Source organism: Serpula lacrymans, assembly GCF_000218685.1.
Source record: "Serpula lacrymans var. lacrymans S7.9 unplaced genomic scaffold SERLAscaffold_16, whole genome shotgun sequence".
Lineage (NCBI taxonomy): Eukaryota > Fungi > Basidiomycota > Agaricomycetes > Boletales > Serpulaceae > Serpula > Serpula lacrymans.
In genome coordinates this window covers 566,418-585,048 of record NW_006763305.1, presented here as the reverse complement: position 1 = coordinate 585,048, position 18,631 = coordinate 566,418, and the positions used below count along the sequence as shown (strand labels likewise).

The 18,631-nt window shown below is 45.7% G+C and overlaps 6 protein-coding genes across 6 annotated transcripts; 3 read left to right on the top strand and 3 right to left on the bottom strand.

Moving 5' to 3' along the window:
• Positions 1-5: 5 nt before the first annotated feature.
• On the top strand, positions 6-2,196 carry SERLADRAFT_491503 (putative origin recognition complex, subunit 5-like protein; the record flags this gene model as incomplete). The annotated part of the gene is made up of 4 exons (XM_007323806.1): positions 6-557; positions 622-739; positions 797-1,695; positions 1,760-2,196. 4 exons carry the CDS (start codon positions 6-8, stop codon positions 1,919-1,921), a joined length of 1,731 nt encoding a protein of 576 aa, XP_007323868.1.
• Positions 2,197-2,391: 195 nt separating this feature from the next.
• SERLADRAFT_453552 (uncharacterized protein) lies at positions 2,392-7,095 on the top strand (the record flags this gene model as incomplete). The annotated part of the gene is made up of 35 exons (XM_007323673.1): positions 2,392-2,574; positions 2,766-3,067; positions 3,119-3,154; positions 3,208-3,262; positions 3,317-3,541; positions 3,600-3,620; positions 3,678-3,731; positions 3,789-3,807; positions 3,870-3,885; positions 3,953-3,990; positions 4,053-4,081; positions 4,138-4,182; positions 4,242-4,264; positions 4,321-4,352; positions 4,411-4,530; positions 4,585-4,608; positions 4,657-4,679; positions 4,738-4,851; positions 4,915-5,031; positions 5,088-5,151; positions 5,212-5,235; positions 5,292-5,349; positions 5,406-5,492; positions 5,550-5,617; positions 5,672-5,701; positions 5,758-5,807; positions 6,028-6,121; positions 6,233-6,298; positions 6,354-6,389; positions 6,448-6,479; positions 6,535-6,595; positions 6,656-6,680; positions 6,737-6,775; positions 6,826-6,893; positions 6,951-7,095. The coding sequence occupies 35 exons, from the start codon at positions 2,436-2,438 to the stop codon at positions 6,970-6,972; spliced, it is 2,256 nt and encodes a 751-aa protein (XP_007323735.1).
• Positions 7,096-7,151: 56 nt separating this feature from the next.
• On the bottom strand, positions 7,152-9,299 carry SERLADRAFT_418392 (uncharacterized protein; the record flags this gene model as incomplete). Its single annotated transcript, XM_007323672.1, has 6 exons — positions 7,152-7,519; positions 7,582-7,742; positions 7,797-8,376; positions 8,427-8,660; positions 8,718-8,893; positions 8,955-9,299. The coding sequence occupies 6 exons, from the start codon at positions 9,208-9,210 to the stop codon at positions 7,247-7,249; spliced, it is 1,680 nt and encodes a 559-aa protein (XP_007323734.1).
• Positions 9,300-11,984: 2,685 nt separating this feature from the next.
• On the bottom strand, positions 11,985-13,991 carry SERLADRAFT_402103 (uncharacterized protein; the record flags this gene model as incomplete). The annotated part of the gene is made up of 5 exons (XM_007323671.1): positions 11,985-12,288; positions 12,351-13,329; positions 13,385-13,695; positions 13,800-13,802; positions 13,836-13,991. One exon carries the CDS (start codon positions 13,318-13,320, stop codon positions 12,544-12,546), a length of 777 nt encoding a protein of 258 aa, XP_007323733.1.
• Positions 13,992-14,091: 100 nt separating this feature from the next.
• SERLADRAFT_402100 (uncharacterized protein) lies at positions 14,092-15,933 on the top strand (the record flags this gene model as incomplete). The annotated part of the gene is made up of 2 exons (XM_007323670.1): positions 14,092-14,131; positions 14,181-15,933. The coding sequence occupies one exon, from the start codon at positions 14,775-14,777 to the stop codon at positions 15,912-15,914; it is 1,140 nt and encodes a 379-aa protein (XP_007323732.1).
• Positions 15,934-16,171: 238 nt separating this feature from the next.
• On the bottom strand, positions 16,172-17,584 carry SERLADRAFT_479179 (uncharacterized protein; the record flags this gene model as incomplete). The annotated part of the gene is made up of 4 exons (XM_007323669.1): positions 16,172-16,376; positions 16,435-17,121; positions 17,176-17,310; positions 17,363-17,584. 4 exons carry the CDS (start codon positions 17,483-17,485, stop codon positions 16,368-16,370), a joined length of 954 nt encoding a protein of 317 aa, XP_007323731.1.
• Between the last annotated feature and the right edge of the window lie 1,047 nt (positions 17,585-18,631).

Genomic DNA, 18,631 nt, shown 5'->3' with positions numbered 1-18,631 from the left:
TTGCTATGGAGTCGGACGAAGTCGGTCTCCTGGAAAACTTGGTGGAGGAGCACCCAGGCTACGCAAAATTCATAGACGATATCTTAATGCTAACATCCTCGTATCTTCCGCCTTTCATCTACATTAACGATACCACTAATCCTCGAATCACATCATCTGTACTCGACTCGGTATTTGGTCGCCTCTCACAACCCCAAGACTGGGAGTATCCGCCTGTTCGCTACGCTAGGGTCAATGCAGTTGCATGCTTCACAGCTCGGTTATTCTACGATTCAGTGCTCAATACGTTGGCGGGTTGGAAGGTGAGGTGGCAAGAGGGGTGCGAGAATTGGCCTGGAGATGGACAGAGATGGAACGACAGTATAGACAGTTTTCTGCATGGGCTCAAGGCGTTGCATGATAGCACGGGTTCAAGCTCTCATACCGTGCATAAAGGGAAAGAAAAGGCACCAGTTCAAGATCAGAAACCTGTCATGGTTATCGTGATCGAGAAAGCTGAGAGATTGAAGGAGAATCTGCCAGAATTGATCATCCCTTTGACTAGGTTGGCCGAAATGGTAAGATCTAGCTGTCACTTTGATGGAGTTTTAAGGGTCTCACTGATAGCAGTTACTGATTTAGTCGCAAGTGAATATCTCGACCATCTTTCTGTCTGCAGTTCGATGGGAAGATATCAAACCTTCGCTCGGAGCTTCACCTGATCCGTACTATATTGACATCGAGCCTCACAATAAACAAGGTACACTTTTACGATTCACCTGATAAAGTTCCTTCAGACCTTGACTTTCTAAATCAGATACAATCGAGAGACTTGTATCTGCATTTCATTCAGCTTCTTTTTCACAGCTATCATTCAACGGAATAAACAACATTTATCACCCAGCTCTCCTCCCACTCTATGAACACTACGCGGCTATGATTTACAGTATCTGTGCCGTCTACACTCACGATCCATACGAGTTGCAGTACATAGCAGCTGCACGGTGGCCTGGCTTTGTGAAGCCTGTGCTAGACGAGCACAGGCAAGCACAAGGGCTGGCGCGTGGGGACCAAAGCGAGGAAGACCAAGAACTCATCGCGATCGAACTCGCACCTCCATCAGAGGACCAGCGTATGTGGTTGACTCGCTACTTCACGCCGTCAATCACAGCCGCCCTCGAGGCTCTTCACCCACGCTCGATAAGCGCCGGTGAATGGGCGTTAAAAAACATGCCAGAGCCAAATCTTCTAAGTCTAGAAGTGGTGCCTCGCCCGTTGGACCGAACGAAGCTAGGCCAGAAGGATAACAGTATGGAACACCTCCCGCGAATGTCGAAGTTCATTTTGCTGGCTGCATTTCTGGCTTCGACTAATCCGGCAAAGACGGATGTGAAAATGTTCGGTCGCGGCGCAGGTGAACGGAAGAGAAGAAGACGAAATGGATCTCCGAGAAAGGGGGCAGGTCGAGGCGGTGTTGCAAAAGTAGGCTTCTGTTCTTGGTTAATGGAGGTCCCGCTGCTCAATTCTTTCTCCTTGTATAAAAAGGTCCCGCAAAGATTATCAGGTCCCGCACCGTTCCCACTTGACAGACTCATAGCCATACTTGGGGCATTGCTCGAGGAGAACGACGTCGAGATGCGGCCTCCAGCCCCCGACTACGTGTTTCCGGGAGAGTATACGGAGATGGAGATCGGAAGAGTGCAAGTCTACGCCGCGGTAAGTCGTGATTCACCGCGAAAAGAAAAGAGTCGATCTCTTCATGATGTGTTTGATCTTGCAGATCGGTGAATTAACTTCGATGCGGACATTATACCGCACCACGCCACCGGAGAAACTGGATGGTCCACCCATGTTCAAGTGTGGGATACCTTTCGAGGCAGCGCAAGCCTTGGCGCGAGAACTAAAGGTCCCGTTGAATGATCTGATGTGGGATCCAGTTTGACGTGCATCAAGTTGGAGACATTGCCATGATTTGCCTTTGCTGTTCTTTAGGAGTGTCCTGTGCTAGGTGATAACATATAGGCGCCCAGCAGGTCATGGGGTAAAGAATGGGGTTCCGCCGCCGCCGGGCACAAGGGTTATTGTCCACAAGTAGAAAGGTGATTGTACCTTTCTTCCTCGAAACGTTATGTAAGATGTATTAGCGCTGGTTGACCTTGTGATGATGATATCGATCTTTCCACGCCAGTGCAAAACATTGGAGTGTGATAGCCTGTACATGAATCCCGGAACATACAGAAAGGATATTAAACGTCTATCCGCACGAGAAATGAGCTGAAGTGTGCAGTATCTCTTATCTATCTGGTTCCGTGCGGTGAGATGGCCTGAACCGGCTGCTGTGACAGCTCGGAACCAAGCTATATTTATTACGGAATGTCAGGTACACACTCTCACTGGCACTCACACAAATCTGAGCGAGACTTGTTTCTTTCCTCTCGCCGCAGCCTGTACCCTTGATGCCCACCGAGTTTGTTTCTGAGATCCCAGTCATCGCACCGCGTCACTTCGACTCGGAAGGTAAGGACCCACAAGACGAGGATGGCGAAGGCAGGCTCGCCGATGAGGAAAGTCTTCAAAGCAGACCGTTAAGTCAAGGTATGACCTCTGCTGGCACTTATCTTCTTTCACTTACCATCTACTTGTCGACATGCAGCTTCGGCCTTTTCTGTGAGTTTTCCTTGTTCTTTTGTCTGAAGATCAAGCAACGTCTCATTGTCGTCGCTAGGACTATCTCTCAGAGCTGGATGATCCAAACCTCGAAAGAACTCTGTCGCATTCCACCACAGAGTTCGACGACGAGTCACCTTATCCTGAAGTGCGATCCGCAGTAGCCAATACCGATGATCAATCTATTCCGGTAACGACCCTGCGGACATGGGTCATAGGTCTCGCATGGGCCATCATCATGCCCGGTGTGAACCAGTTCTTTTTCTTTCGCTTTCCCTCCGTGCCCATCACCGGGATCGTTGCTCAACTTCTCTCATTCCCCATCGGTCGCTTCTGGGCTGCATATCTACCACAAGTACAAATTTTTGGTGTCTCACTGAATCCTGGTCCGTTCACGATAAAGGAACATGTGTTGATAACGGTACTTCGCTCGTGTTTATAACCGGATCTCGGACTCACGCTCTTCATATAGATAATGGCATCCGTTGGCGCTCAATCTGCTTACGCAGTATGGTTTTGACTATCCTGTGAAGTTGACCACGCTCATACTCCTATAATTAGACAGATGTTATTGCCGTCCAGAGGGTTTACTATAACCAGTATTACAATTTTAGTTGTATGTGTACTCAATTTGCGTACACGTGCACCACTGATTCTTCTTGCTCCTCAGACCAATGGTTCATAGTCATGTCCACACAGCTTATCGGGTTCTCCGCCGGAGGTGTGGCCCGACGGTTCCTGGTATCTCCACCCAGCATGATCTGGCCATCAACCCTCGTCAGCTGTGCTTTATTCAACACCCTACACTCGCAATATTATGCTGGAATCGGTAATCTAGGCGGCATAAGTCGAGAGCGGTTCTTCGTATATGGCTTCTTATGCTCGTTCGTTTGGTGTAAGTTTCTTTAGTCTCAATAGTGACTTTGCGGTGCTCAAATTTCTTGTTGATGCAGACTTCTTCCCTGGTTACCTCTGTCAGTATTGACACTTCAACATTGACATGAGACTGATCTCACGGGTTTTCGTTGTAGTCCAAGCTTTATCGTATTTTTCGTGGGTAACATGGATCGCCCCTGAAAATGCAGGTACGATATCCTTGCCATTAGTATGCTTGACGTACATCGCTGACATCTCTGTGGCAGCTATTGCACAACTATTCGGGTAAGGGATTACTTATCGATATATCTAACTAAGTATTGAACAATCGTTCACTTTGAAACCAGTTATGTCCACGGCATGGTGAGAATTCTTATCTCATTGATTCTGTCTTTAGCTAAACATTTATTCACGGTGTCTTGGTTTTCAGGGGATGTCTGTGATAACGTTCGACTGGAGTCAAATCGCGTAAGCCTTTCCACATCAGGGTTAAATTTCACAAAATTCATTCTTCGTATAATGCATATCAGGTATATCGGTTCACCACTTGCTACTCCATGTAAGTGACGAGCTATCCTGGCATACTCACGTCTTTGCTGAAGGATCATTGCTCAGGGTGGGCAAGCGCCAATGTATTTGGTGGCTTTATAGTATTTTACTGTACGTCTTTCATCCCTCCTTCCATGAGTTTTATTTTTCCTAACATTTATATTTTATAGGGATAATTACGCCTATACTCTATGTCCGTTCTATATCTTCTTATTTTCTCAGCAGGGTAGTGGAGCTAATTCGTTTCAGTTCACCAACACCTGGTATTCCCTGTATATGCCGTACGTACCGCTTTACCTCCTCTTTTCCTCGCTCTCACACTGTCTGTGGCGTGTCTAGAATCTCTTCACGGACATCTTACGACAATACAATGAGCTCCTATAATGTAACCCGGATACTGACACCTAACGCGACTCTTGATATGGGCGCTTACAAAGCATATAGCCCCCTCTATGTCTCGTATGTTCTTAGCTATTGACACAAAACATTTTTACTAACAATTTTGACACTCAGTACTACATTTGCAATGTCATACGGGTCAGAGAATCATTTACTTTTGTGCACCTTCCCGCTAACTCTTGCTAGGCTTTCCTTCGCATCTATCACTGGTATGTAACTTGCTTGGCGAATTCGTGTTTGTTTTAGGGAACTAAATGTTCAATCCAGCAATCTTGATCCATGCTTTCCTACACTTCCGCATACAGATCATGCAACAAGCTCGGAGGTCATTAGGAGAGCAACCTGATATTCACGCTAGACTCATGGCTCGATACCCTCAGGGTAATAGCTTATTCTCCAGCCCAGTGTGTTTTCAGTATCGCTGACGTGCATCTTTCACTCAAGTGCCTGAATGGTGGTATCTCATTTTGTTTGCCGCTATGTTTGCGCTGGGTGTTATTAGTATCGAGTTGTGGCCAACCGATATGCCAGTGTGGGCATTTGTTATTGCTTTGGTGATCGGTTTGTGTTACATACTCTCTTTTGGGAACTCCTATGTCCTAATGATTGCATATCAGCCTTCACCTACATTATCCCTGTTGGTATGATACAGGCTATCACAAACCAGCAAGTAGGACTAAAGTAAGCATTCCAACCTACCCATAACAATCTGGCTGACTAGAGAGCGGCTCGAAAAATCAGTGTAATAACGGAGCTCATTATTGGGTGTGTTTGAATCTGGTTGTGAAATTGTCTGTAGGTCGTCTCACAAATGTTCGTAGATACGCACTTCCTGGACGTCCCATCGCCATGATGATGTTCAAGACGTGGGGTTACATAGTGCGTTCCTCCTATTTAATCGTATATATCAACTTATTATCTCACACCCTACGAAGACTATGTCCCAGGCACTGACATTCACAGCCGACTTCAAACTAGGCCATTATATGAAAATCCCACCACGGAAGATGTTTTGGTGCCAGGTATGAGTGAAAAATATTGACGTATGCTCCTGAGACGTGATGCTATTGTCATTATAGATTGTAGCTACTATCATCGCTGGAACCACACAGTTAGCCGTGCAAGAATGGATGTTCGCTAACATACCGTAAGTGATTAAACATCGTAGCCCCTCCATTCTCTGCTCATTTCGATGTGACAGAGACATGTGTACCCCAAATCAAAAAGACGGGTAAGTCCACCGATCGTGATACCCCCAACGCTTTTGATCGTTGAGATGTTCTCCAGTTTTATTTGTCCGAGCACCGAAGTTTTTGGAACGGCTTCGATAATATGGGGTGAGTTATATGTTTATATGACAAGGGTATAGCATGTATACTGATACAGCGGATAATCTTCAGGGGTCATAGGCCCTAGACTCCAATTTTCTCAAGGTCACACATACTAGTAGGTCTCCTCCTTATCGAGCTCTTTCTGCGACTAATATAGATATTTTTAGCTGTGAGATATTTAGCATCGTCGATCGCTGGCTCTATCGCATTAACCAAATGTTCACAGCCCTCCTCTTTTTCTTCCTCGTCGGGGCAATTGCTCCCCTTATTCCCTGGCTTATAACGAAGAGATATCCCAATAACTTCGTCAGATATATAAAGTGAGTGTAGCAATGTCTCTTACAAAACTATGGTCTCAATAGCTTCACAGTTTGTACGTCTTGGTAATGGAGCTTTTCACGTCACTTTCCTGATGTTTGGATACGCGTTAGCCCCCTGATATTCGATGGCACCTATCTTATCCCTCCAGCAACTGCATTGAACTACGTCCCATGGGCGTAAGTATACCTTCTTTGCAAGCATATCATGTTCCCTGACAGCGCGTCATGCTAGGTTGGTTGGCTTTATCTTTCAACACGTGATTCGAAGGTCTGCATTTTCCGTGACTCATTGCGTGGCGTTTTTCTTACTTTTATGCGTGTAACAGACGGAACTTCTCGTGGTGGACGAAATATAATTGTGAGTAGTCTAACTTTTTATATTACCAAGATAGTAAAGCTCATATAAAATACAGATGTATTATCAGCTGCTCTGGATGCTGGTTTGGCTGTATCAATAATTGTAATATATTTCGTGTACGTTTTCTGCTGTCTGCATGATTGCTGTGTCAAACTGATGATTTACTTCTTTTCCAGTCTACAATATCCTGGTGATGGATACGTAAGAGTTGATCATCTTCTTTTGAGACCACTGATCCTCATTGTGTTTTTTGTTAGATCGGAGCAAATAATGTGCTTACTTGGTGGGGTAATACGGTCCGTTCACTTTTTCCTTACATACCATATTTTTGAGACTTCAGAAACAGGTGTTCAGAACGAATTATGACGGACAAGGGATACCAGTTCGTCAGCTCGCCAAAGGGCAAACGTTTGGGTAAGCTGCATACCTGTTGAGTCAGATGAACGTCTGTTTAACCTTGTCATTTCAAAGACCCAGTGCCGATACGTGGTAGCAGGCGTAATAGACTCTTATTAGATTTAGAGAGGACTTACACTTACCTTGCATCATGGGACTTGTACGTGTATTGTTATGTTATGTTATATCTATAGTGTCGAATGTTATGCTATCGTTTGCTTATTTGACGACTCCCCTCTTACTCGAGTACATTGTCAAATGCAAGATGATTCGATGTTTGTTAGATGTGTTATTCAATAATGTATGTGCAGATGGGATATATCATGCAAACATAAATAAGCTAGATAGTGTCCCATTCCATTTCAGTCCTTTCATTCCACCTTCTCTTTTCCAATCGTTGTAGTCATCCCTGGTACGTCACCCAGCCGATTTCCGACCTTGACTTTCTGACCCTCTTTGATAGCGAATTCAAAGGTCTTCGGAGCCTCGAAGACGAGCACGATTGTGCTGCCAAGGCAGAATCCACCCATCTCTTGTGCGGGCGTCAGGGGTTGACCATTCAGTACGGGAGATGCGCCGGAATAGATCGCTTCTGTGTAGGTGCCTGGTGGAGGTGGTCGGCCACGGACATTGGTACGTAGTGCCTGGAAATCAGAAAATAAATAAGTATATATCGATATATAGACGCAGATAGAGAAGGACATACGGTATCGAAATTGATTTTGATACTCCCAACGTTGGTTGCGCCCACGGGGATCATACCAAAGAAACCATGTCTCCATCTTCCAAGCAGAGCAACCCGTTCGTTAAGGACAAACAAATTTTCTAAACGCTTCGCCATGTAGGGTGAAACGGAGAACAGTTCCCCTAAACACCATTGTTAGAGTATATTGGATGAGAATAAGCAAGGTGGAGACTAACCAACAAAATGTCTCCGTTTCTCTACTATCCAAGCAGTCGGGCTGTGGAATCGGTGATAGTCACCAGGCGCAAGGTAGATGACAGTGAAATACAGTGCATTGCCTTCTTTAACAGTCTTGCCTGATGTGCTTCTCTTGCGTTCACCGAGAGATGGCCGTACGCCCATTTCACGAGCCACTGACGCGTCGTGTGCAAGGGTTTCTTGCAATGTACCCTCTTGTTCGACAGATGCATCGATCTGTTCACCGTGTTTCTCTGGGATTGCATCCGGGTTTCTTTCCATAGCAGGAGTGACGGGCGGCGTGGTAGAGGTGGGCGTAGAGGGTATGGACACACCTAAGAGTTGGTCCAGACTGTATTCGATACCATTGACGTTGGCAAATTCGTGGTCGTCCACTATGGACATGTCACGACTCCTCGGGATCTCTACAATAGTCGACGTTGATGAAGTAGGGCTTCCAGGGTCTGACCTTTCTACACCGAGTAAAGCATCAAGAGAATATGTTATTCCTTTGACTTGCTCCACTCGCAGGTCTTGGATAGTTCCGAAGTGGAGCACGGTACCATCTGCAGGACTGACCTGGACTGGACGTTAATATCTTGATGGGAGAACGTAGTATTGAAACACACCAGAATAGCGTTATCTACGGGTCTTGCGCCAGCTTTGAGTTTTCTATAAAAGAACGCTCCTAGGCTGGCATATTGCGTGAGATCTGCAGGTTCAATTTCTTCCAAGTTGCATCCAAACATATAGGCATATAATCGAAAACCGTAGGGTCTAACCCATACAGGGAGCTCCAGCGAGTTGAAATAACCCCACACACGGGACATATTTCGCAAGGGGAGAGCGCCAATAACATGTACCTAGGACGGCGAGCGGTTAACGTAGAACAGTGAGGATGCTGCCTTGCGTTGACGTACCTGCCATGGTCCTTTTAACTTGATTATCTCATGTCCCTCGTCGTCGACGTGTACCTCCTTCTCGGCGCGTGCTGCTTTCTTGCGGTACTGTATGACGACAAGGAGTAGTGCTCCAACGGCGAGCGGTAGCGGATACCACTTTGTGGGCGTTTCTGTCCATGCTGCGATGAGTTTCCCTTAAGCGCCGATGTTAGTACGCCCTATCGTTTATTACTGCGGCTCACCACGAATACGAACTGTACAGTGGGAGACCTTTCACACCAGCCAATGACGGCGGTGTCTCTATCGGATTCTGATTCTTTGCAGAGAACGATCTTCTGAAAGCATCTCTTTTGAATGAACGGACTGTCCCAGAAAAACTAATCCTGTGCTTGACGAAGACACGTGAAAAAAGGGCAGACGAGGAAGATGCAGCCGCTGTGGTGGTAGAAGAGATGGCATGAGATGCGGCTTGCAAAGGTTTTTTGCCTTTGACTATGGCCTTGTAGAACATTTATATCATATATATATGAGGACCGAGAGAAAGTGGAAAAAATGCGCGCGTGTCCAAGAAAGTAGTCCGGAAATGCCAGCAATTATTCCAAGCGAAGCGCTGGCTGACAACACCGCCACTATGCCATAAGTACGAAAAAGGCAAAGGCTTTGGAAAATAACAGGGACAAATAAAAGCTGCCCACGTCCAACATTTTTTACCATGTCCGAGTCGTTGCACCAAGTCCTTCCAACAACCTTATTGCTCGCTGCTTGTACAAGTATAGCTCGTCTCTATCCTATTCTATAACATGCTGGTCGGTCGGTAATTTACCGGGAATATGCTCTCATCGGCTCCTTTTTTGTTATTTCATCCCACTGCTGTCGTTCCCGACAGTGACGCTGAATGAAGATAACTTCGGTTCATTGTGCATCCACAATAAGCTGCATGAGAAGTTAGTACTCTAATCGTTGACTTTTTCTTATTAAGAAGGCAATAATCACTGTCTACTCTTACTCGGTGCAATACTGGAGGTCAGGCTGCCATTATTTCCTTTTTTTATTTCTATTTTTTTCCAAGGAACCTATTAGCTGCCTACCCATTGCAGCTGTATACTTCTCTTTATTGCGGTTTCATGGAGGATATTGTCCCAACACACGAGCTGCCTTAGGTTAACGCATGAGCGCTTAATATATGAATTCCGGCAAAAGGAACTTGAAATTATGGGAATTATCTATAGCTATCAGATGCTGGTATTTCAATTTGGCGGTTCATATGTATGCGTATGGTTATCCCTATATCTGCAGCGGACACTGTCATCAGCGTCTTTCCTTGATATGAAACTTGAACATGCTGCAGCCACTAGGCCGCTGCTTACCACACCTCATACAGCGTGTAAAAGGTATGCACCGGCGCCAAATTATCTTGGACTGCAACGTACTCAGGTCCAAAACCACCCACTCCGCATTCTCCCTTGAAATCGAGGAAATTTCCCCGCGTTGTAGAAATCAAGGCTAATCCGATTGGATAAGTCATTACTAAGTCTAGGTTATCTAGTAATCAAAGCGATATACATTTAATCTCTGGTAAGCACATTCGCTCACACGTAGTAGGATATTGATCAACGAACAGGCAGTTCAAACTTCACTCCTCAAGCTGCATCGTGTCAGCCATGATGTCTTGGTCCCATCTGCATGGCTTTGGTGGTAATCTCGCATCATTGACTCCAGATGAAATCGAAGACTTCCTTACCGATCTCAACGAAGAAAACATTCCACCTGACCGCGAAGGTCCCCCTTCACCACTCAATAGGAAAAATGTCGACCGCGCCCTACTGACGATTAGTTATCTCCGTGACTTCGAGCAATCGAAGAACGTAGCCTTTCGTCAATTTAACAAGGCATGGCCCCCCATCGCAAGTGCGGCATGGCCCAGGCTTTGGGCTTGGACGCAGTATTTCCATGAAAATTGCATGCTTCACCATCGATATAGCCCGATTGTTGAGGATAAGGCAATCTCAGCAATAGCCTGGGTGTACTTCGCTTATTGTACCCCAGAGACTGACGATGTATTGGTACATACCCCTGGGTGTGTTCAATTGTTGACGAAATTGTGGTTGAAGGAAAAAGAGCTGGAGAAAGTGAAGCACTACTTGGGCCGAGTTCTCTACGACCATCCTTTTGGCACATATGCTCTGGCGTGGTTACTCCGTGGCATGCAAGGCGTAGACAAATACAGAAAGAAAGTCGCTACGTCAATGCTACAAGGCGCTGAAGGATCAGAGGAGACCATTACATCCTATGTTGTGGATAATCTGCGCGAATGCCTTGCTCAGTCGGACAAGGATTTCATTCGAATCGGGGGTCTCATGAAAATTGCCCTTGGGCTCTGTTTCACTCAGTATGGTTTCGCTGGTGGGCTACTGCAAAAAGGCGCCTGTTCCCTTGTGGCACAGGGATGGTATCTAGCCTCCACAAACCTTCAACTACCAGAACATGTCGTCCTTGAAATGATCATGCAGGGGTACACATTCATTATGTTTACTCAGGCAGAAAAAGAAGCACCCACTTATATGGTGCAAGCGCTCAACGCAGGTCTCCTCAAAGCCATGTTGCTTTCCGCTGCGTTTGCTTCGAGGAGACTCGAACATCTGGTCGTGGCGCAGGGTACCTACATACTCAAGCAGCTTGGTAAATATATCTCATACCGCTCTGTATTACGCATTATCAACAAACCATTTCGTGAAATAACGCGCGAGGGTATGGACACGCAAGAGTGTGTAGGACCTCTGTGGGATGACTGGGTGCGCTTCAAAAAGGAAGCTCAGGCAAGATTGACGGCTTTGGAATATTATGGTAAACGAGGACTGCGTAGGCTTGTGACTTCTTGTGAATTTTCAGGTGTACGTTCCCGTTTTCAACCATCTGAGTTTGTGAATATTGATTCATTTATCAGTGTTCAGGGGAAAAAATGAAACGTGGAGGAAAAATATTGCAATGTGGTGGTTGCACCGTTGTACACTACTGTTCGAAAGATTGTCAGCGCCAAGCATGGCCCACACATCGTGTTTTCTGTCGAGTTGCACGATGTGAGATTAAAGGTACGCTACTTTCAATTATTGTGGCAGTTGGACAATAGGCGGGTGTTTGACTATTATTTCAGCTGCTCGAGAGATACTCAAAACAGATGTGCACGTTATTGGAGGAGACTATTCGTTCTTCCACTTTCTAGTAGATTATGATTTTGCAACTCGCCAGGACGAAATTATCACGTTGCTGCAGCAAGCGAGAATACCTAGTATCACTGCGCTCTCGACATACATCGTTGGGTTTGACTACTCTGCAGTGCCGATGAAGATATGCGTCAGCAAAGACTTGCCCTTCATACGTCGGACGAGATTTGACCTTGGACCAGAGTCGACGTTGAAGATCATCGGGGAACCTATCCAAACTGATGAAGAACGAATGGAAGAAGCTGCGAAAAGTGGTGGGACAAAGATCATCGTGCAGGCACGTTGTCCATCAGTAAACCATTTCTACGATGATACGCCCCTCTGGGTGGTCATCCTAACGGATAAAGTTGTGGAGGACATGACTAAATGTAAGTTTAACATGAGCTTTACGATCGTGCCATGATAGCGAGACCCTCATACTGCAACCCAGTTTGTCGACTTTTACATGGAAAAAAACCCGAAGGCATATCTTCCGCGAAGTCTTCGGTGACGAGGGCATCAAAATAAAGAGATGTATCAAATTTACAACAACACACAACATGGTGTTGAAAGGGAAAACTATGCAAAAGCATACATAAGACGTCTCGTGTTTGTAGCTGGACCAGGTATCCCAATTATGTGTTTCATTCTTTTAGTTTATTAGCCAGCTGTATTGCCTCTTCTTCTGTCATCTCACATCTCGTCACAAGCTGATGTATTGGAGGCCCTGCCTCCTTATGTCTCTTCAGGCATCTCATCATATACGTGAACCACTCTATCTTTTCGACCTTCCAGGGCTCTTCGAGATGATTGTATTTGATCAACTTCCATACTTTCTCCTGTGACTCCGAGTATTCCTCCTCCAATTGATACTTTCCCGACTGCTTTCTCTTTCCCCTCGTTGCGGTAGTGCACGCAAAACCCGAAGGGCGCATCTCGTTTCGCTGAAAGGCTCCCTTGTTACGATCCCACCAGTCATCCATTGGATCCTCATGCTCCAGGCCCGTGATGATGATTACAATGGGAACCTTCTCTCTGCAAAATACTTCGTAGAACAGTTTCCAGTTCTTGTGGGCTGAATCCTGAATCCTTGGTGCCCTCATGCAATAGACGAGAAGACTAACACCAGTGTCCAGTTTACGAATAAGCTGGTAAAGCTGAACGATGGCATCCTCCCTCGGCACAGTGCCCGTGCCTCCTTCATCGAGTCCTGCAGTATCATAGATATTGAACAACGATCCAAGTATCCTGCATTGATATTTGTCGCTTTTAAATGTGCAGCCAGTAGCTCCGCTGGACATGTTGGCAATGGGACGATCTGCGGGGGAGTCCGCGATCATATTCACGATTGAGCTCTTGCCAGAGCCTGTCGATCCAAAGAGGATGATGTTTGGGATTGATGTATTCTCTGAATCCGCCATACTGAAATCCTTTTAGTGGTTTCATTAACACTCCAGAGCAAAGAAAAGCAACAAGCGAACTCACGGATGGAAAAAAAGGGAATGTACGATACCGGGGCAGAACGTATAATGTGGTACAGGGCACACCTCGGCAAAAGAAAGATCGAATGGCGGAGGTAAATATACAATGGTCTGATGACTTCTGCACTCTTGGGGCGCGTTGTCAGTGCGGTGCATGATAGGGGTTAAGAAGTTTCTGTAAATACAATTACCATGCCATGAGGCAACATGATACCACAGGAAGAACTATTTGTATTGATGGGCGCAAGGATATCCATAATGGAAGAGTACCTATGTATACTCTCGTTACCAGGGCCTACTTTACGCCGTGCAAAACAATCTAGAAGAGAACTTTGAGTGATGCCATTTAACTGCAATATTGTGTGGAAAGTTGGGTAAATGAAGGAAATACTCATGTAATGAAAAAAAAATCCAAGGTCAAGACGCACTGAAGAGAACGCAGATACTCTACTCACCTGCAATCATTTCACAATCAAGGGTGTCACTAGGAAAGGGTCCTTATCATCTATCCATTTCAGGGTCATCCTATAGATATGGGTTCTTCCTGATCGTCGTATGCATGTTTATAGAAGCCCATATACAAACAGTTGTTGACTAGTGCTTTTCCGTATACAGCGAGCGGGTCTTTCCACCGTTTCAGTGATGGCCGCTCACACGTGGTGCCAGGATACAAGCTTTATTTGCTGCAGCGCGAAGACATTCTGACCTCTTGTGCCCCTGAAGCTTGAAGTTTGAGGAGTAAAAAGATAAAGTAAGCTCACAGGCTCTGAATGGGGACGTCCTTGCTCACCTTTTTGAAGAACAAACACTGCTAGAATACTATGACTAGTGGTATGAAGCTAAGAAAACCTGAACCAGCCCAGACAAAACCTGGAAAGACCGCTTTCAGTGCGGGTCAGGCTCATTATCAAGAGTTGACGCGGCGTATTCAACCTTCGTCTTTAAGCTATCCCAGACCACCGGAGGCTACTGCAGCGACAGTTGCGAGGACAACATCGGGAGCATATCCACACCAATACGGCAGCTCGCATACCACAGTATACTCACCTCAACCTTCGCCGGTATTATCACCAGTAAAGGCCACTGCGCCAATCAGATTTAAAACAGAAACAGTTAGTGATTGGAATATATTTGAACCCCCTGATGGGAGAAAGAGCCCTGTGCAGTCACAAATACCCATCAGCAATGGGCATCGAACATCCCGTGAATACGATCAAAGAGACTCCCCCACAACCTACGACCACCATGTGCAGCCACTATCTATCTACGCAGCTATACCAGCTACGCCATCCACAGACAACCTAGATCGTCCACCGCAAAGTGTGATATTGCATGGAATAACTACACCATCTCGCATACCGGAACCCCTTCATGGGACAACTTCACCTCCGGATATGAACGATGGTAGTCAGCCATCCATCCAAGAGATGTTGTCTGCGGCCATGGAGGTCGATGCAGACAATAATGGAGAACGTGCTGTTGATACAGTCCCACAATATATCGCGGATGCTAGTCTGGATTCGCAGATGCCGCTGCGAGAGGGTCACAGAGAATTGCAGCCTGGTGCTAGTGGGATCGAGGTAGCGTGCCAAACAGATGACCTCGGTCAACGCCCACCCTCGTATACCACTGCCAACAACTCTTGTGAATATCAAGGGGGCCCATCATCTCGTATAGAAAGAAACGTCGACATGAACTTATCTTCTCCCCTGCACGACTCCCTAAAGGCACCTCCCAGAAAACCTGTGCCAAATATCTTAGTCTTTGGGGAAACTGGAACTGGCAAGAGCTCGTTGATCAACATGATAGCAGGTTCGGATATTGCTGGAGTATCCGGAGAAGCCTTGGGCCACACCTTTGACAGTATTGCATACGGTGTCAAAGTCGATGGTATACCTATGACGATATGGGATACGGCGGGATTGAACGAAGGTGACAATGGCACTGTTACGGCGCAACAAGCTGTGTTTAACCTTCACAAACTGGTACACAATTTGCGTAATGAAGGTGTACACCTGTTGGTGTACTGCATTCGAGGAACAAGGTTCAGAGACGTGTTGCGAGCAAACTACGAGATCTTTCACCTTGGGATTTGCCAGTGTATGGTGCCTATTGTGATCGTCATAACAGGACTAGAGCACGAGGACCCTATGGAGAGGTGGTGGGAGATCAATAGGAATGAATTCTCGAAACACAGGATGGCATTCTGTGGCCACGCATGCGTCACGACGTCAAAAGGAAAGAAGCTTAGGTCAGGAGATGGATACATGTTTGATGAGGAATATGCTTTCTCGCAGGCAGCAGTACGAGAGTTGATAAAAGAACATTGCTCGCCCAATCCAGTAAAAATGGACGAGCTTTCAATGCAAACAATCGCTCAGACATTGACAGGATGCTATCGAGACGCACAAGCGGATGTAGCACGAGGAGGCGAGCGAGCAGCGTCTGGAATATCCATTCTCCGTATCCTGGAAGGACTTTTACAGATACTTTTCAATCGTTCACTGGGTGAAACTGCACGATTTGTACGCTGAGAAAAAACAGTAATACATGCATATTTTAAGCATTGAAGACACCTCACCTCACAATGGTGAATAAAGTGTTACATCTGCACTAACGAAACAATAGCATATAGCGCAGGGCCGTTATCTTCAATGGTGACAACCATTTGAAGAGTACGTATTTGATATCGACTTTGATCTCAATATATGGTCTGACTAAGGGAAACTAAAGAGTATGCTATGAATGATGAACCAATCGAAATAGTCTTGGCACTTAACATCTGCTTTTGTTGACGAATCTTATCCAAGAACAGACTATATGCATGGCGAAGACATCGGAGAAACAGAACAGATTACAAGGTGCACAACGTATGATAATTGACAGAATACACTTAGCATCACAACTCCTACACAACTAGTCTTAGATAATACATCTAAAGGCTCCTGTCCATTTTACAAAAGCAATAGTAGCCAATAAAATGATAATTACGCATACTGCATTTGGGCTTGTGTCAGCGTACGATAACCATTGCAGACATGCCACTGGACTCACCCGCGTGAAGGTTCCCATAGTCATAAATGTCTCTTTTCGTGCATCCTTTTTGCTTTGATAAAGTGACTTCACAGCTTCACTCATGCCAGCCTTCCGCTTTGCCTCTTCAGCTGCTAGACTACTCGCCAAGGAACGTGAAACCGTGGTAATTGAAGGTGCTGCTGAGTTAAGAGCGGGCAAAGGAGAAGGTACGTCTGGTGAACCTTTCTTCTTCTTGGTGCCGGCAGAGGAGCCTTCGGTAGCTGGTGCAGAATCGGCGGCCTTCCGTTTCTTCGATTTAATCTTTGGGGGCTCGGATGCACGTCGAAGTTCCATAGCCAGCCACATCCGTTCTTCCTCATCAGATGATGGATTTATTGTGAGGACGTCGGATGACTTGGAGAATTTGGTACCACATTGGGGACACAATTCAAGTTCTTCATCCCCGTTGCCTTTGCTAATCTTCCCCTCTTCTACAACCACTTTCTCTTTCTCAGCTTTGCCATTGTTTGGTGATGCACCAGAAACCGTTTTGAGACCTGCCTGCGAGAATACACATCCGCAGGGTAATACATATACGAATGGCTGTCCTCCTGTCATTTCTTTGAATGTAAGAGGGCAGACATATTGAGGCGCAGGCGAGGAAGAAGCGTCTGAGGACGACATTGATGGAGTGGACGTAGGCGTAAGTTTCAGTGTCTTGACATCCTGTAACATGGCATGTTACGATAATGACACTGCTATTCAAGAAGCTGAACATACCTTCAGCGATCGGATGTGTCCGCATATTTCCTCGCCATCGCCATATGCCGACCTGTCTAGTAGGTATTCTATTATCGAGTCCTTGTTGTATAGCTTACCAAGAGCACATGAGACAATCGGCTCTTGTAGGGGGCGCTACAGCAGACGGTTCAATATTGGTTCATTGTGCTGTCGAGGGAAAACGTACCTTAGATAAAGCACAGAAAAACCACCTAGCTCTCGTTTGGTTTGCTTTATCTGCCTGCTCTGCCTTGGGCTTGTTTCTGACAAGATCCCGTCGGTCTGGAATACTTCCACCATCATTACCCATGTTGCTAGAACGACAATAGAGTGTGGTATTGGCAGGTGCAAAGAGTGGGACTTGAAGCTGACTCAGGGATCGGGACGAAGTATAGTGTATTCACTCTCCGATCAGCTTGTCCAAACCGCCGCAAATAAAAATCGCCACTGGACTGTCGCGGCTGCGCCGCCACCTACCCGTCGAGCAAACAAAATCCAAAATTCTCCTCGTCGCCCCATCCCCCTACTAAAGAGTAATGTCCCCTTCGGGGTGACATACGTAAAAATTGGAACGATACAGAGAAGATTAGCATGGCCCCTGCACAAGGATGACACGCTTTTCCGGAGTGGTAGACCTACGGGTCTCAATATTTATTTTGCCTTACTTTATGGGTACTGACCAAACAAAGCAATATGCTGGCACTGATGCAGTACTGATTTTTGAACACACATCTTGCCCATCACAGAAATTTTGAGCTATACAGTCCTGCTAGAAATCCTTTTTGGTTGTATTCTCAATGTCAGATTTAGATCTTGGTGTTAATGTCAAAGTCAAGGATTCACTTGCTCAGCCCAATTTTTGATATTTAGATGCTAGCCATAGCACATTTAATGATGTTCAAGGCACCCAACTCAACAATCATTTCCAAGGTGATCATACAACAATTAACCAATATTTCAACCAGTCTTCCAGTATGTGTACCAATTCCTGCTTCTTTCAAATCTCACATACTTTGTACACAGATTCAGAAAGGCAAGCATTTGCTGGCTATTTTCTCTCAATTTCTGTCGGGCACAGAGTGACATCCACAATATCAGGTGAGAGGCAACTAGAGAGTGGATACTGAACAACAAAAAATTCCAAAACTAGCTAACTGGAAAAGTTAAAACACTATGGTGCCCTGGGATTTGTAAGTATACTATTTGTATTTTAATACGCATTCACATTGTTGATTCTGAGTCTGGAGGCTGGTGGAAGTAAAACAGTCATTGCATAAGTACTTTGATGAACATCAAAAATCCACATTGAAAATGTTTTATGCCTAATAGATATATTGCAAGTACAAGGAACAAGCAGCATAAACAGTTTCCAATCTGATTGCAAACCTGTTGAAACAACTATTTCAAGTTTTTTCATCCGCCTTTTAATGTGTCAAAAGCCAATATCAATCTCACC